At 37.5% G+C, this 16,218-nt stretch overlaps 1 protein-coding gene across 1 annotated transcript; it reads right to left on the minus strand.

Moving 5' to 3' along the window:
• Window positions 1–6,608: 6,608 nt before the first annotated feature.
• On the minus strand, window positions 6,609–8,276 carry LOC140874474 (uncharacterized). Its single transcript, XM_073277765.1, has one exon. It carries the CDS (start codon window positions 8,274–8,276, stop codon window positions 6,609–6,611), a length of 1,668 nt encoding a protein of 555 aa, XP_073133866.1.
• Between the last annotated feature and the right edge of the window lie 7,942 nt (window positions 8,277–16,218).

Genomic DNA, 16,218 nt, shown 5'->3' on the forward strand with positions numbered 1-16,218 from the left:
CAACCACCTAAACATGTACACATCCACACGTATTTCCTCAAAACAAAGTATTATCCCAATTTGAAATAACATATTCAACCACCTACATGCGAGTAGACGAATTCACTCCATTCACTTCTAACTTCATCAAATTGTTCTTGACTGTACGCCTTATTCTTGACGCATCCTGAAAACTAAAATTCAAAAAAAGATAGGAATGTCACGGTAAACCAACAAGGCAACTAGTTGCAAACTGAAATCCAAAACAAAGAATAAGCAACCTATTTGGTATGCATGCTGACATGTATGATCAGCTTAATTGTTATGGGTTTTAAAACTTGCCACAAAAAATGTTATTCAATAATACCTTTGCTGCCAAGATCAGTTCTCAACAAAAAATTTATCAAACCAAGACAAGCCAAGCCAAATACAATCCATACACTGTTGAAATTAATTGATTATATTGACACTTTAAAATAGATTTGTTCAAAACATAAACAGATTCTTAGCAGATTGTGTTAGCATGCTGACACTTTAAAATAGATTTTTTCAATCCATATGCATGATGACACTGTTGTTCAAGATCCTCTTTGCTGCCAAGATCGATTCTTAGCAGATTGTGTTAGCATATGATGCCCAATTTATCAAGCCAAGCCAAAAATAAAATGTAAAAGCATGCAAGTGCATTGAAGCCTAGGCTCAAGAGACCAGGCAAGGGAGGGCTTGAGACACAGCAAACTACCGCTCGATCCTTTAGCACATGTGATTCAGAAGCTATAGTGCTGAAACCATCACTAACAGAAGCTATAGTGCTGAAAAACCATCACTAACAGAAGCACTAACAGAAGCACATGTGATTCCTTTTGCCATATGGTAATAAAAACCATCACTAACAGATTGCTAACGTTATGCTTAATTGGCAAGCGTATTTTGAAATAAAGCAGAGCATAAATTAAAATTTGAAACTCACCATCGTTTCCACCCGTAGAACTTCACATTCAACTATTTCCTTCATATACCTCATCACATAATATCCACATTCAACACCACCACTTTGTTTCAGATTTCCCTATAATAAAATTGAAACTCAATTGCATCAATCACAATCCAAATAATATTTCCCTATCAATTAATGTCATTCATACGTAAGCACACCACATACCGTCAGTTGTTTAAAACCTGGCCATTTAGGAATACCCCTCGATGCATTGTACAGCTTGACCCCACTACATTTAAAAAGTAACAAGTTATTTTTTATCCATATGTATAAGTGACTGCATATATAATATACTACCTACTTCATCACTATCTTTTTCCATGCATCGTCTCGGCATCTATTTGTTGTAGAGTCCAACAAATATATCATATTTTCAGCTACATTGACGATGGTCAAGATCCAATGGTACCTAAAAAATGTGATGTTGAAAGAATAACTTGCGAGTTTAGAAACAACATAAAATAATTGACTAGTATCCATTATATATTTATAAAGAACTAAAATCATACCCAATGTTGTATGGGATGAGGCATACGCTGTCTCTACAAACCGCTTCCAACTGGTTAGAGATATGTTGTGACAAGTGACTTCCATCGCTGTCAAGTGGGCATGTAGGTAAGTGTCCAGGATCCACAAATGAAATGCAATCTGTACGGTCTTCTTCCTTCAAATATTTGTAGAGGTGACTGCACTCAATATTACATACATGGGTGAAAAATTTATCATAGAATGGACACAAACCAAACAAAATATTAAATATGCAAACAAAAAAATTAAGTGCAACATAACATACCCCATGTAAACCAAAATCTGTCTCGCACCTATCTCCCTCATCTCCATAAATGGAACGATATCTTCTCTAATCAACCGTAGGCTTTGAGAACGTCCAAACATAGATTCCTCAAACTCTATGTGAATGCTGTCATCTTCGCCCATCAATCTAACAACATATGAGTAGATATACTTGCAAGCCATGGGTAACTTTTTTTCAATCTCCATGAACGTTTCATGCTGTCCAGCAACATCCATAATTGCAAATGGTTGAGGTTTCTCTTTCTACAATTTAGAATATTTGTACAATTTAGAATAAAGTAAAATATTATCCAAGAAACATATATGACAATTGCTAACATATAATTCAATAAAGCTTTTAAAATACCTTTGTCCTTGGAAAAATTACCAACACTTTTGGCCAACCAACGATGGCTCCAAGTGAATCCTTCATGACTATTGGTCCACAATTCATTGGGATTGGAAGCTCTGCTGCTTCATCTAGGACAACGTCAATCAACACCTTGAAGTTCTCTTCCCCAAGTGGAAGATCTTGAATCGTAACAGTTGGACCTCCACTTGATACTATTGTGCCATATGCCACCACATCTCCACGTGTTTTCACGACAAGGTGGCATTTTTTCCCCTTGAAAAACAATAAATTATCATATATACATATATAATTCAAGAACCGGAAAACTTGGTACACCCACGGTTTTGGCCAACCAAAGTGGTCGACTGATTCATCTGGTACTGCACTAACAGCTACCAAGTAAGCCATGGCCAACATGCAGATTATGGTTGAGGGAGTTAGGGATGATGCAGGCCTTATATAGTGATATATGACATGCACTTATTATTGAAACTGACTTCAATTATTTAAGCTAAGGGAAATAAAACAGGCTGGCTATGTAACCTTCCAGTCAACTAAACATCCAAATTTGAATTTCAGCCAGCGCTTGGGGGAAACAAAACAGGCGAGCTATGTAACCTTTCCCACACACGCACTGTTATATATATATATGTATTATTTTATCAGTCCCTTGGCTTAAAGTCATTATCAATGATCTATGAATTGGTCCTCAAATAATCTATACCAAATTTAAATTCATGTGAAATCGAGTAATAAATAACCTTCATGTCTGGAGGGCCGCATTCATAAAAACCTTCAAAATCATCAGACAGCTTTGGGTTCAGATTTTGGGATGCATTTGGGCCTTGAATTTCAGATGACTTGTTTGATGCTACCATCTCAGAAGCTCGATCGGTGATGATTGGCATAACAGCAGCAAGCTGCGCATTCAATTTCTCCAACTCCTCCTTCAAAAGTTTAGTCTCTTCCAACTGTTTTTGGGAGATTTCCATCGTAGTTGTAGGGACTGATTCCCTTTTCTTTCTAGGAGTTTTAAAGAAAACTTGAGGTGTTACAAATCCGCCGACACCTCGAACCCTCCCATAATGTTCCTGGCTGCCTAATGCAATGGTTAGGACATCATTCATTCCAGAAACTTTGAACTCTCCACTCTCCTTCTTTTCCAACAAGTCATCCTACATTTATAAACATAAAAAATCAATCCAAGAGATATATATATGAAGGCATTATGGAAATCGATAAAGTTAAAAATTTACAATTTTTGCAGCGATTTCTGATGTCTCTGTATTTGTAATTTTTCCAGCTTTGTCTTCCCGAGCTTTGCGCCAAAGAATTGATCTGTCAACTTCTTCATCTTTGGCAATTATATTTTTTTCCTTCTGCAATTCAAAAATTCAGAATCTTAACTGAAGGGCTATCAAAATATTTTCAAAACAACATAGAGGAGAATTATGGACACCAAATGTGATTAACAGATAAATATATACAAGTAATTATATTCAAAAAAATAAGACAGTGTATTATACACGAAAAAATGACAATCGAATGACTCAAAGCTTACCAGCTCAGCCTCCAAGCCAATGTAACCTTTTCGAGACAGTCTATGGTGATATTTACAATGCTTGGTCCGGTCTTTTTGCTTTTCATGAGTAATCTATATCAGAATTTACTTCAGTTAAGTACGGAAATTAGTCATTATTAAAATAAACATGGAAATTCTTAAAGTACCTCCCATGATGGATGTAGTCTGGCATCCACAAAAGCCTTCCAATCTACTACTGGTAGCTGATATTGACTTGGTGGAGAAATCAACGTTTCAGGATTATGTCTGTTGGGCCAGACATATCTACTAGTCAATTTGTTTTTAAAATCTCTCCATTTTTGAGCTGCTGAACTCATCACAGCTGACTGGCTTTGTGGCGCTACTTCAAAGACATTCTGAAAATAAAATATGTTAGTTGAATGATTGAATCGAATGGATTCAATCCCATAAAGAAAATTTATGTGTATAGACAAGAAAACAGTCAATCTATAGAGTAATACAACAATGAACCAATTAATGTTCATATTTATTATGTTTGGAAGATAAACTTACCGATATCTCTTCCCAAACCTTCTGTTTTATGTTTTCTGGAACATCAGGCCAAGACTTTATATTGATTGGCACCATGGATCTAGCAATGGAGCCAATGTATGATTGAAGTGCCCTCCTATTTGCGTTGTATGTTGGCCGCCCCAAGTCATCATAGTCAATCTTTGATTTTTTTCCCCATCTTGCAGCAGCAGTTTGCTTAGCCATCATTGTACGACCTCGCTTGTTCTTTTGCACATCTACTTGTTCTTCTCCATTAGTAAGTGCATGTGGCTCTGCATCTTCACAAGTCTTACCAACACTTAATCCATGCATCTCCTCAATTGCAGCTTTATTTTTCTGCCTTCTCTTACTCATTATATGTGTTGTCCACTGCATAAGAATATTCAAACCACTATTAACATATAATGATAACATAAATATAAACATAAACATGATAAATAATAACAAAAGACATAATAACATATACATAAACATAAGAAAGGGACAGGAGAGTTCATAACATAAACATTAATAATAACAATAATAAAACTAATAAAAGTTCATAACATAAATTTTTGAAGTACATAGAGTGTCTTTACTCATACATAACAAAAAATGATATAAAAGTGCAAAAAATCATTTTTTTCTGTTCGCTTCCCAGACACCCTCGTGTTCTGTTCTAAAGTATCTTCCATGAACGGGAATTTCATGAGTAACAACATTGTCAATTGGTCGGGTCTCGGGAATATTAGTCGAACAATCATCCTCCCCCTCATAACACCTATTTGGCACTGGGAGCACAATAGACCATCCTTTTCTTGCTGGGTCATCAATATAAAAGACTTGATTGACTTGACTTGCAAGGACAAATTCATCATTCCTATGCCCTCTTTTGTTCAAATTGACCAAGGTGAAGCCACATTCGTCGTTGTTTATTACTCCTTTGTCATTCGTAACCCAAGCACACTTGAAAAGTGGAACTTGAAATTGATGATAGTCCAACTCCCATATTTCTTCAATCACTCCATAGAAAGACACATCAGCCATCAAAGGATTTTTATCTTTGGCACTACTAACAAGCATGGTTTTTGCAACTAGAGAAACCCCACTGTTTTGGCAAACTCTCTCATCATCTCGCGCCTTTGTCTGGTATAAATTGCTATTTACCACATAACAACTATACTTGATGACTTGGGAGCGTGGTCCATGAGCCAACCATGTCAATGTCGATGTCGTTCCACCATTGCGGCTGTCTATTTCAGCAGCCACCTGAAATTTATTTAATTTGAACGAGTGATTAAAATAGTAGATGCAACTTACCGCAAAATGCTTCAAAAAATATTTATTCATCCACCCAACCTTTGCACGAAACCATTCAATGAACCTCTTATTGTAGGCATCTTGTATCCATCTTTCATCTTTCTCTTTTTTCGGAAATATCGATTTCAGAAAGGTCTTGTGTTCACTGTGGAAATATTTTTCCATTAATTTTTAAAAGATAGCAGATATTGACAGATAAAAAAAGTGCAGAACTAAGTATTAATGCAATAACTTACATTATGTAGGGAAATACTTCTCCAGTATTTTCCAGCACAGTCAAATGTGCTTGTAGCATATCACTTTGTCGCACTGTCATTGGTGTGTTACATGCTAAGAAGCCAGGAACGTTTGAATTGGGGTCTCGGATTGATTGAGGGATCCCAACAGGATCAACTCCATTGAGGTATTCAGAACAAAACTCAATTGCTTCTTCTGCTGAATATCTCTGAACAATGCAACCTTCAGGATGTTTTCGACTGCCTACATAACTCTTAAACACTTTCATGCATCTTTCGAATGGATACATCCACCGAAAGCAAACAGGTCCACATAATCGGACTTCTCGAACAAGATGGACTGTTAAGTGCACCATAACATCAAAGAAAGAAGGGGGAAAATACTGCTCCAATAAGCAGAGCGTAACAACCAAGTTAGATTGCAGCTTATCTAACTTGGCTACATCTATAACCTTACTACAAATATCTTTGAAGAAGAAGCATAATCTTATGATTGCGTATCTAACATGTTTTGGCAGCGCATCACGTATGAGTATTGGCAGGAAATGCTGCATTAGAACATGACAATCATGAGATTTCAAGCCAGACAACTTCAGCTCAGACATGAACACAAGATTTTTCATGTTCGATGAGTAACCTTCTGGAACTTTTATATCCATTAATGACTGGCACACTTGTAACTTCTCTTTTTTTTGTGAATGAGCATGAACTAGGAGGAAGATATGTTTTTTTCTCACCAAATTTAGGTCTCAATTCAGGCCTAACTCCCATTTGAAGCATGTCCAACCTAGCTGCCACATTGTCCTTAGTTTTTTCTTTAACATTCATCAAAGTATTAATGAGGGATTCAAAAACATTCTACTCGATGTGCATCACATCGAGACAATGTCTAACATGTAGGTGTTTCCAATAAGGAAGATTGAAAAAAATTGACTTCTTCTTCCAACATTTTTTGAAATCTGTTGCTCCTAAATCCTTTTCCTCTGTACTGCCTTCCACATTATTCTCCTTCTCCTTCTTTCTCTTTTTACCTTTCACACTGATCTTCTTTCCAAACTCACACTTTATGTTCGAAAGCTTGTCATATAACATAACCCCAGATAATGGTGTAGGTGTTTCTCCATGTTCTTCTACGCCATTGAACTCCTTAGTTTGCCTCCGATAGGGATGAAACCGTGGTAAGAATCGTCTATGACCAAAAAATGACATTTTCCTCCCATTTTCCAAATTCTTTGCATAAGTATTTTCTCCGCATACTGGACATGCAAAATAACCATGTGTAGTACATCCACTAAGGTTACCATAGGCAGGAAAGTCATTGATGGTCCATAATAAAACTTCTTTAAGAGTGAAAAACTGTTTTCGATAAGCATCATAGACACCATCAACTCCTTCCCACAATCGTTTCAAATCTTCAACTAGCACATCAAGGTAGACATCTATATCGTTACCTGGCTGTTTAGGTCCAAAAATGAGCATAGTTAACATGATGAATTTCCTCTTCATGCACATGTTTGGAGGCAGATTATATGTGGCCAACATGACTGGCCAGCAGCTGTACCGACTACTAAGGTTGCTATGAGGATTAATGTCATCAGCTGCAAGTGCTAAGCGAAGATTTCTTGGCTCACTTTCAAAGTCGGGCCACATATGATCAACCAACCTCCAAGATGGTGAATCAGATGGATGACGTAACTGACCAGCAACTCTTGTGGTTTCTTTATGCCAAGTTAAATTTTTTGAGGTCTCTAAAGATTTATACATACGTTTGAATCTTGGTATGGGGGAAAAATACCACATCACCTTGGCAGGAACACCTTTCTTCTCAATGTTCTTCTTGGTTAGCTTCCAACGCGACAAGCCACATTTAGGGCAGCTTACACAGTCTTTATATTGTTTTCTATAAAGGATGCAATCATTGGAACAAGCATGGATCTTTTCATGACTCAACGACAAACAACTCAATGTCTTTTTTGCATCATACGTTGAGGATGGCAGATTGTGATTATCTGGTAGCATATCCCCAAAATCTGTTAATAGATCTGAAAATAGAGCATCACTCATCCCATGCCTTGCTTTGGTATTGTACAGTTTCACTAGTGCACTCAACTTTGTGTAACGCTTACATCCATTGTACAATGGTTTCTCTGCGTCCTCCAAAAACTTCACAAATGCTTCTGGATTTTCTGTGTAGTTCTCGTATGCTGCCTCACACATATTAGTTGTTTCAAAGTCTTCGTGATAATCATCAGTTGGATCCTGGTTGGTACTCCAATTTACTCTATCATTTTCGGCAGACTCGCCATGCCAAATCCAATTGACATAATTTTGACTAAAACCATGAAAAAAAAGATGTTCTCGAATGGACGTAGCCGGTCCTTTTTTCAGATTTATACATTTGCAACAAGGACAATGAATTAAATTGGGGTCAACATGGATATTTTGCAAACAACTGCTGATGAACTGTTCAACACCCTCCTCATACTGTTTAGATCTTCTATCCAAGCGAATCCAAGATTTATCCATAATTCACAACTTATCTTCAACAAACAATTAAATTTATGAAATTTATATATAATAACATATACTAAAAGATTAATATACAAGAATCATGAATGATTTCCACTTCAAGCACTAGTTACTTGGTTTTTAAAACCAAATGAATTTTTTTAAAAATGGATGACTTACAACCACCTCTATAGCGCAAAACATCAATGTGACTCCAAAAATCAATGCTAATTTTAGGAATATTTCCAGAAAACAATTTTAAATTCAAATATGACTGAGCCAAGCTCAAATACAGGAAACTGTTTTCAAAATCAAGAATGAATACTTTTGGTTGCAAAGTAGAAACTGAAAATTAATTTTACTAGTGAACAGAAATAAAAAATATAATATGCAAAATATTAATTTGTCAAGGGAATAACATGTCATATTGAGTAAACCTACGTTTTACAAGGGAAAGTTGCATCTTTTTTAAATCAAGTAAGTTAATAGGAGGAAATTAAATACTGTACGACACAAGTTGAATCAGCAAAACAGAATAAGTACTGTTTGTATGTGTAAGGAGAGGGGAAATAATAAATACTTGTCAAATTGTTGTTGAAGCAACAAAAGCTATAGTGCTGGAAAACCAAAAAAAAAAAACCAGATGGAGTGGTAACTATCAGAACAATAGATTGTTTAGCAAAGAAAGAAACATAAAATAATTTACTAGCATTATATTGTGGAATGATTCAGGCATGTCCCAGTGCTGGGATCCAACACTCCAAAGACCAAACGAATTGATAGGTAACTTTTTTTCAGTGTTTCCTAGATTCAGACTGTCATGTACTCAGTATCACTTTCCCATTCTATTTTGCATCAAACCCTTACACGTTACTTAACTTGTCCCCAAGCCCATACATGAAAAAATCTCTAACCAAAGACCAAAGCTGCTTCTAACCACAATGGCATAAAATAGAATAGAATAGAATAGAAAAGAATAGAATAGGTGGCTTTACTTTACTTCCTATCATGACAAGATGTTATAACCATACAAACAAGTATGGATAATTAGCACTTCAATGCCCCCTGGAGACACACACGACTCACCCGATCGTCAAGCATTTATACTAATTAGGCACAAATTTATAATGCATGCCGTTCAATCTCTAAAATATTTTAATCAAGACGAAATTAATGATGGATAATATTTGAGTTGAATGAATCAATAGAGAAGTATTTTGTTACATTTGGAAAATGTGTTATCCATTCGGGGATTTCAGACAAGTTAACCAAATGCGGCTACTATCATACATACACAGCACATTCAACTATGAAACCAAAGCCAAGACCTAAGAGTATGAGATGAGCCAAAAGAAGGGAGACAGGAAGAGGGAAGTGGCAAGAATAAGTGAATGAAAGCAAAACAAGAAAACATTGAAAACCAACTAGTAACGCAAGTTCAGATAAAACAAGACACACAAGAAAGTTGAAGATACAAAGGGAAAGAGGAGAAAAAGGGGACTTCTTTAAATGAAAAGGGATCGATCATCAACCTTTTCTGATATTCTAAATTTGCTTTTGACTAACAAAGCCTGTAAAGATGCATAATGCAGTTCCAAAGCTATCGAACAATATAGTAGACCCAACAGTAACGCTGAAAAAGCGGGAAAAAGAAAATCAAGAGAGGCCACACTACACACCAAAAAGAGGTTCAAAAGGAGGCCATCATCACATTCTACGCACAACACTGCCACTCTATAACCCAACCAAAAAGGAGGAAACATCAAGAAAAAAACTTGCTCCATTTAAATTTTCATTTTTTTTAAAGGTTAAGAAACAATAAAACAAGGAAATAAGAGGCAAAGATTGACACTTGAAGACCAGAAAACGGAACTCAAAATGCAGCAGCATATGCATTCCACTTTACCTAAATTGAAACAAAAATAGAGAGATTCAGACCTTTTGCTTTCGAAATAGGGCGTTGGCATCGGTTCCCGGCGGTGGTTGATGGTGGGCGGCTGAAGAAGAAAGGGATCGAGCACCTAGGTTTTCTTTCCCACGATGAAGAAGAAAGGGGATCGGATCGAGTTTTGTTTTTTCACAAGTGTTGAAAAAGTTAGGAAGGTCAAAATATCCGGTTAATCCTTTTACTTCATCAATTATAATAAAAAATATTAATTTTTTTACTTTTTACTTCATCAATAATAGTATGCCGAAGTAAAATACTGTCCAAATTAATTAGTGAAGCCCGCGTTTTTCAAGTACCGAAGTAAAAGGTGCGTTTTTACTTCATTCGTGTTATTACCGAAGTAGATTCTAGCCTTTTACTTCGTAATTACTAATTGGCGAAGTAAAAACTGACGAAGTAAAAGGCACAATTTCTACTAGTGGAGCATGGAGGGCTTGCTCGATCGGTGTATTTTAGCCGATCGAGCGAGAGCAAAACTTGGTTCACCCAAGAGTTTGAGCATTTGTGCTCGCTTGATCGGTAACTTTTTACCGATCGAGCGAGGTGCTCAACTTTTAAATTTTTTTTTTTATTCTTTTGTATTCTTTTATTTAGACATTGATTGTTTTCTATTATGTTTAATGATTTGATTAAATGAGAGATTAGAACTCGGGTCGTCACAACAGGTGGTATCAGAGCAAAACAATTCTGGACTTAGATAGACAGGGAGTGGGGTAGATCGAGTCTTCTGCCTTACTTATTTATTTTTTTTATCATGCTATGATTTAATTACGTGATTGAATTACATATTTTAAATGCTAGCATGATTTACTTTCAAGTATTTTATTACAAGATGTTGTATTTATTTTATTTGAAAGTATGATTACGATGATTAAAGATGCATGCCTACTGGAATATCTGAACTGATTAGAGGCATGGATTCTGATGATTTATGATATGCTACCTGATTATCTGAATTGATTGGAAGCATGTCTTGTTGAGTACTTCGATTATTTATTTAAAGATTGAATCAGAACCGAGTCTTGATCAGAGGTAAGATGATCAGAGGAGGACTGAGATAATTTGATGATTTGGTATCCTAACCATTTTGATAATCAGATATGTCTCGAAGACCAGGACGACCTCCTCTGAGACCTCATGTTCCTATTTCTCTACCAGAACAGACAGTTCATACTTTACCAACAGTTGTCACACCGATAGTGCCTGCAACTGCAGTCCCAAGTAATGAACAGGGCAGTACATCACGAGATATGACAGATATGACTGCAACTCCCATGGAAACACTACTGAAACATTTTCAATCCTACAAGCCGCCAACTCTGAAAGGTACCGAAAATCCCGTTGAATGTGAAGGATGGCTTGATGATATAGAGATGTTATTTGATTCACTAGACTATGGTGATGAGCGAAGAGTCAGACTTGTTGGTCATCAGTTGCATGAGGTTGCTAAAAGCTGGTGGTTCACAACAAAGAAATCTCTAGAGCGTCGAGGAACTGTTCTGACCTGGAATGTCTTCAAGACTGAATTCTATCAACGTTTCTTTCCGGTATCTTATCGAAAAGACAAGGGTGCTGAATTTGCTAATCTGAAGCAGGGAAACTTGAATATTGAAGACTACGTTGCAAAATTCACTACATTGCTAAGATTTGCTCCACATGTTGCAGAAAGTGACGAGGCTATGGCTGATCAGTTCATTAATGGACTGAATCCTGATGTTTTTACAATGGTGAACACAAGGCGACCGAATAATTTTGCTGATGCCTTGAACAGTGCCAAAGGAGCAGAATTTGGCTTGATACAGCAGCGAGGAGCTTCGTATATTGCACAGCCTCCGAGACAGTCACAACCTTCAGCTTCAACTCAGTAACAGTCGTCTCGATTTGACAGTGGTGGCAGTAGCAGTGGCAAGAAGGGATATTTGCAAGCTAGAGGAAAACAATTTAAGAAATCTGGAAGCAGTTCTTCAAGTTCCAGTGGTATGAAACAGAAGTCTGGGGTATTCTGTAACACTTGTCGTGGAGGACATCCAACTGATCAGTGTTGAGGTGTATCTGGGAGATGCCATATATGCCATCAGACTGGCCATTTTGCGAGAGTATGTCCTCAGAGAGGTGCTGGACAGGCACGAGGTGCAGAGTCATCACGATCAGTGGCTCAACCCGCGACGCAAGCCTCCTCTGTCCATTCCTTTCAACCATCACCACCTCAGCAACAGTCGAGGCCAGGAGGAAGTCAGGTAGGCAGTCAGCCACAGAGACAGCAGGCTCATGTTTATGCATTGACGGAGGAGCAGGCACAGGGAGCACCGGATGACGTGATTACAGGTAACTGTTCTCTTTATGGTTATCCTGCATATGTATTGATAGATACAGGTGCATACCATACGTTTATATCTGCCAAATTTGTTGCATTGCATGCTTTGCCTGTTGAAACATTACCTGTTGTATTATCTGTTTCTTCTTCTTTGGGGAGGGGTCTTATATCGATTCAGATAATTACGAACTGTTTACTACAGTATGAGGGTAATGAGATTGAGATAGATTGCTTCGTACTTGGTATGTCTGATTTTGACTGCATTATTGGGATTGATATGCTGAACAAGTACAGAGCTACCGTAGACTGTTTCCAGAAGATAGTGAGATTCAGACCTGAAATGGCTGGAGAATGGAAATTCTATGGTAAGGGTTCACGTGCTAAGATTCCTCTTATTTCTGTATTAGCTATGACTCGACTTTTGCAGAAAGGAGCGGAGGGATTTCTTGTCTATGCAGTTGATGTGTTGAAAACTAGCCCGAACCTGGCTTATTTGCCAGTGGTTAGTGAATTTGCAGACGTTTTCCCTGATGAGATTCCAGGATTACCTCCGTATCGAGAGATTGATTTCAGCATAGAACTGATGCCAGGAACTGCACCAATTTCGAAAGCACCTTATCGAATGGCACCAGTTGAACTGAAAGAATTGAAGGAACAGTTAGAAGATTTACTGGCCAAGGGATACATTCGACCCAGTGTTTCTCCTTGGGGAGCTCCAGTACTGTTTGTCAGAAAGAAAGACGGTTCAATGAGAATATGTATCGACTACCGGCAACTGAACAAGGCTACGGTAAAGAACAAATACCCTTTGCCTCGTATTAATGATTTATTTGATCAGTTGCAGGGTTCTTCTGTGTATTCCAAGATCGATCTGAGATCTGGATACCATCAGCTGAGAGTTAGGGATTCTGATATTCCTAAGACTGCGTTCAGAACCAGGTATGGCCATTATGAGTTTATAGTTATGCCGTTTGGTTTGACAAATGCTCCAGCTGTGTTTATGGCTTTGATGAACCGTGTGTTTCAGAAGTATCTCGATGACTTCGTGATTATTTTTATTGATGATATTCTGATATATTCAAAGAATTTTATTGATCATGCTGAACATCTGAGAACAGTATTGAAAACTTTAAGAGCCGAGAAACTGTATGCTAAACTGTCGAAATGCGAGTTTTGGCTGAAACAGGTTGTCTTTCTTGGACATATTATATCTGGAAATGGTATTTCTGTGGATCCAAGTAAAGTCGAAGCAGTGATCAGTTGGTCGAGACCGATATCTGTTCCTGAGATTCGGAGTTTTATGGGATTGGCTGGGTATTATCGTCGATTTATTAAAGATTTTTCCAGTATTTCGAATCTGACTACTCAGTTGACTCAGAAGAATACTCCATTTGTCTGGTCTGATGCTTGTGAATCCAGTTTTCTGGAGTTGAAGAAACGATTGACCAGTGCACCAGTCTTGACGATTCCTTCAGGTACTGGTGGTTTCACTGTTTATTGTGATGCATCTCATCGAGGTTTAGGTTGTGTTTTAATGCAGCGAGGTCATGTGATTGCTTATGCCTCGAGACAATTGAAGCCTCATGAAACCAGATATCCGATTCATGATCTTGAATTGGCCGCCATTGTATTTGCTTTGAAGATTTGGCAACATTATCTGTATGGGGAACAGTTTGAGATCTATTCTGATCACAAGAGTCTGAAATATCTGTTTTCACAGTCAGAACTGAATATGAGACATCGACGATGGCTTGATTTGCTGAAAGACTTTGACTGTGAGATTAAATACTATCCAGGGAAATCGAATGCAGCAGCTGATGCATTGAGTCGAAATGTATGTTCTTTATCCTTATCGACGATTGGTGTATCGAATTTGATTGAAAATTGCTGTTTATCTGGATTAGTATTTGATACAAATTATCAACCATTATGACTCTATCAAATGCAAGTTGAACCAGCTTTATTGGTAAGAATTCGAGATGCTCAGAAACTTGATCAGAATGTACAGAACTCGATTGAGAAAGTTCGATCAGGGCATGTATCTGAATATCGGGTTCAAGATTATCTTCTATACGTTCACAATCGTCTGGTAGTGCCTGATATTTTTGATGTACGTCAACAACTACTGAAAGAGGCGCATTGTAGTCGTTACAGCATTCATCCTGGTGGTAGGAAGATGTATAACGATCTGAAAGCTCATTATTGGTGGAAGCAAATGAAGACTGATATCACTGATTTTGTAGCTCGATGTTTGAATTGCCAACAGGTGAAGGCTAAGAGAAATAGACCGCCTGGTTTGTTACAGAGTTTGTCTGTACCTGAATGGAAATGGGATCATATTTCCATGGACTTTGTGACTAGATTACCTCGATCTTCTAGAGGTTGTGATGCTATCTGGGTGATTATTGACAGATTTACGAAATCAGCGTGTTTTATTCCATATCGTATGACGTATAGACATGACCAGATGGCAGAGATTTATGTCCGTGAAGTTGTCAGATTGCACGGAGTGCCGAAATCTATTGTATTAGATCGTGATCCTCGATTTACATCACATTTTTGGCACAGCTTACAGAGCGCTTTAGGTACTCAGTTACACTTGAGCACAGCTTATCATCCACAGACTGACGGACAGTCTGAGTGTACTACTCAGACATTGGAGGACATGTTGAGAGCTGTAGTGCTTGATTTTGGCACTAGTTGTCAAGAATCACTACCTCTTTGTGAATTCTCGTACAACAACAGCTATCAATCGAGTATAGGAATGGCTCCTTTTGAATCTTTATACGGAAGAAAATGTCGATCTCCTTTGTACTGGGATGATATTTCTGAAGTACCTGATACTGGTCCTGATATGATACGTGATATGAATGACCAGGTGAAGCTTATTCAGAAACGAATGAAGACAGCTCAAGATAGACAGACGAAATATGCCAACATTCGACGTCGACCATTGTCTTTTGAACAGGGGGATCGTGTATTTTTGAAAATTTCTCCGTTCAGAGGCACAGTCAGATTTGGCAAGCGAGGGAAATTGTCTCCACGCTACATCGGTCCTTATGAAATTCTGGAGAAAATAGGCAATCTCGCCTATCGATTAGCTCTTCCTCCATCGTTATCTGGAATACATGATGTCTTTCATGTATCGATGCTTCAAATACCTTGTTGATGAATCTAATGTGCTTCAATCTGATGAGGCTGAACTCGACGAGACTTTGAGTTATTTTGAAAAGCCAATTCAGATTCTTGATCGAAAAGAGAAGCAACTACGAACGAAGTCTATTCCACTTGTGAAAGTCCAGTGGAGTCGTCATGGTATTGAAGAAGCGACTTGGGAGACTGAATCTGATATGAAGCAAAGATTTCCTGAGATGTTCCAATGATGTGAGTCTTCTTTAGTTTTCTGTTATCTGATATTTGATATATGATCTGTTGATATTCCTTCAGATTTCGAGGACGAAATCGTGTCTTAGTGGGGGAGAATTGTAACGCCCAAAATTAGTTAATTTTGATCCAAGAATATTTAATTTGGGAATATTTGGAGTTTTGATTTAAATTCTAATATTCTTAAATTATTTAGGATTGAAATTGAATAAATTGAGAAGCTGAGGACTGAATTGCAATTTTTGAATAGTTGAGGGACTAAAGTGCAAATTGCATTATATTTATCAAAATTGGGATGTCTTACTCATCTTGTG

This window comes from Henckelia pumila, chromosome 1 (genome assembly GCF_033568475.1).
Source record: "Henckelia pumila isolate YLH828 chromosome 1, ASM3356847v2, whole genome shotgun sequence".
In the NCBI taxonomy this organism is placed as follows: Eukaryota; Viridiplantae; Streptophyta; class Magnoliopsida; order Lamiales; family Gesneriaceae; genus Henckelia; species Henckelia pumila.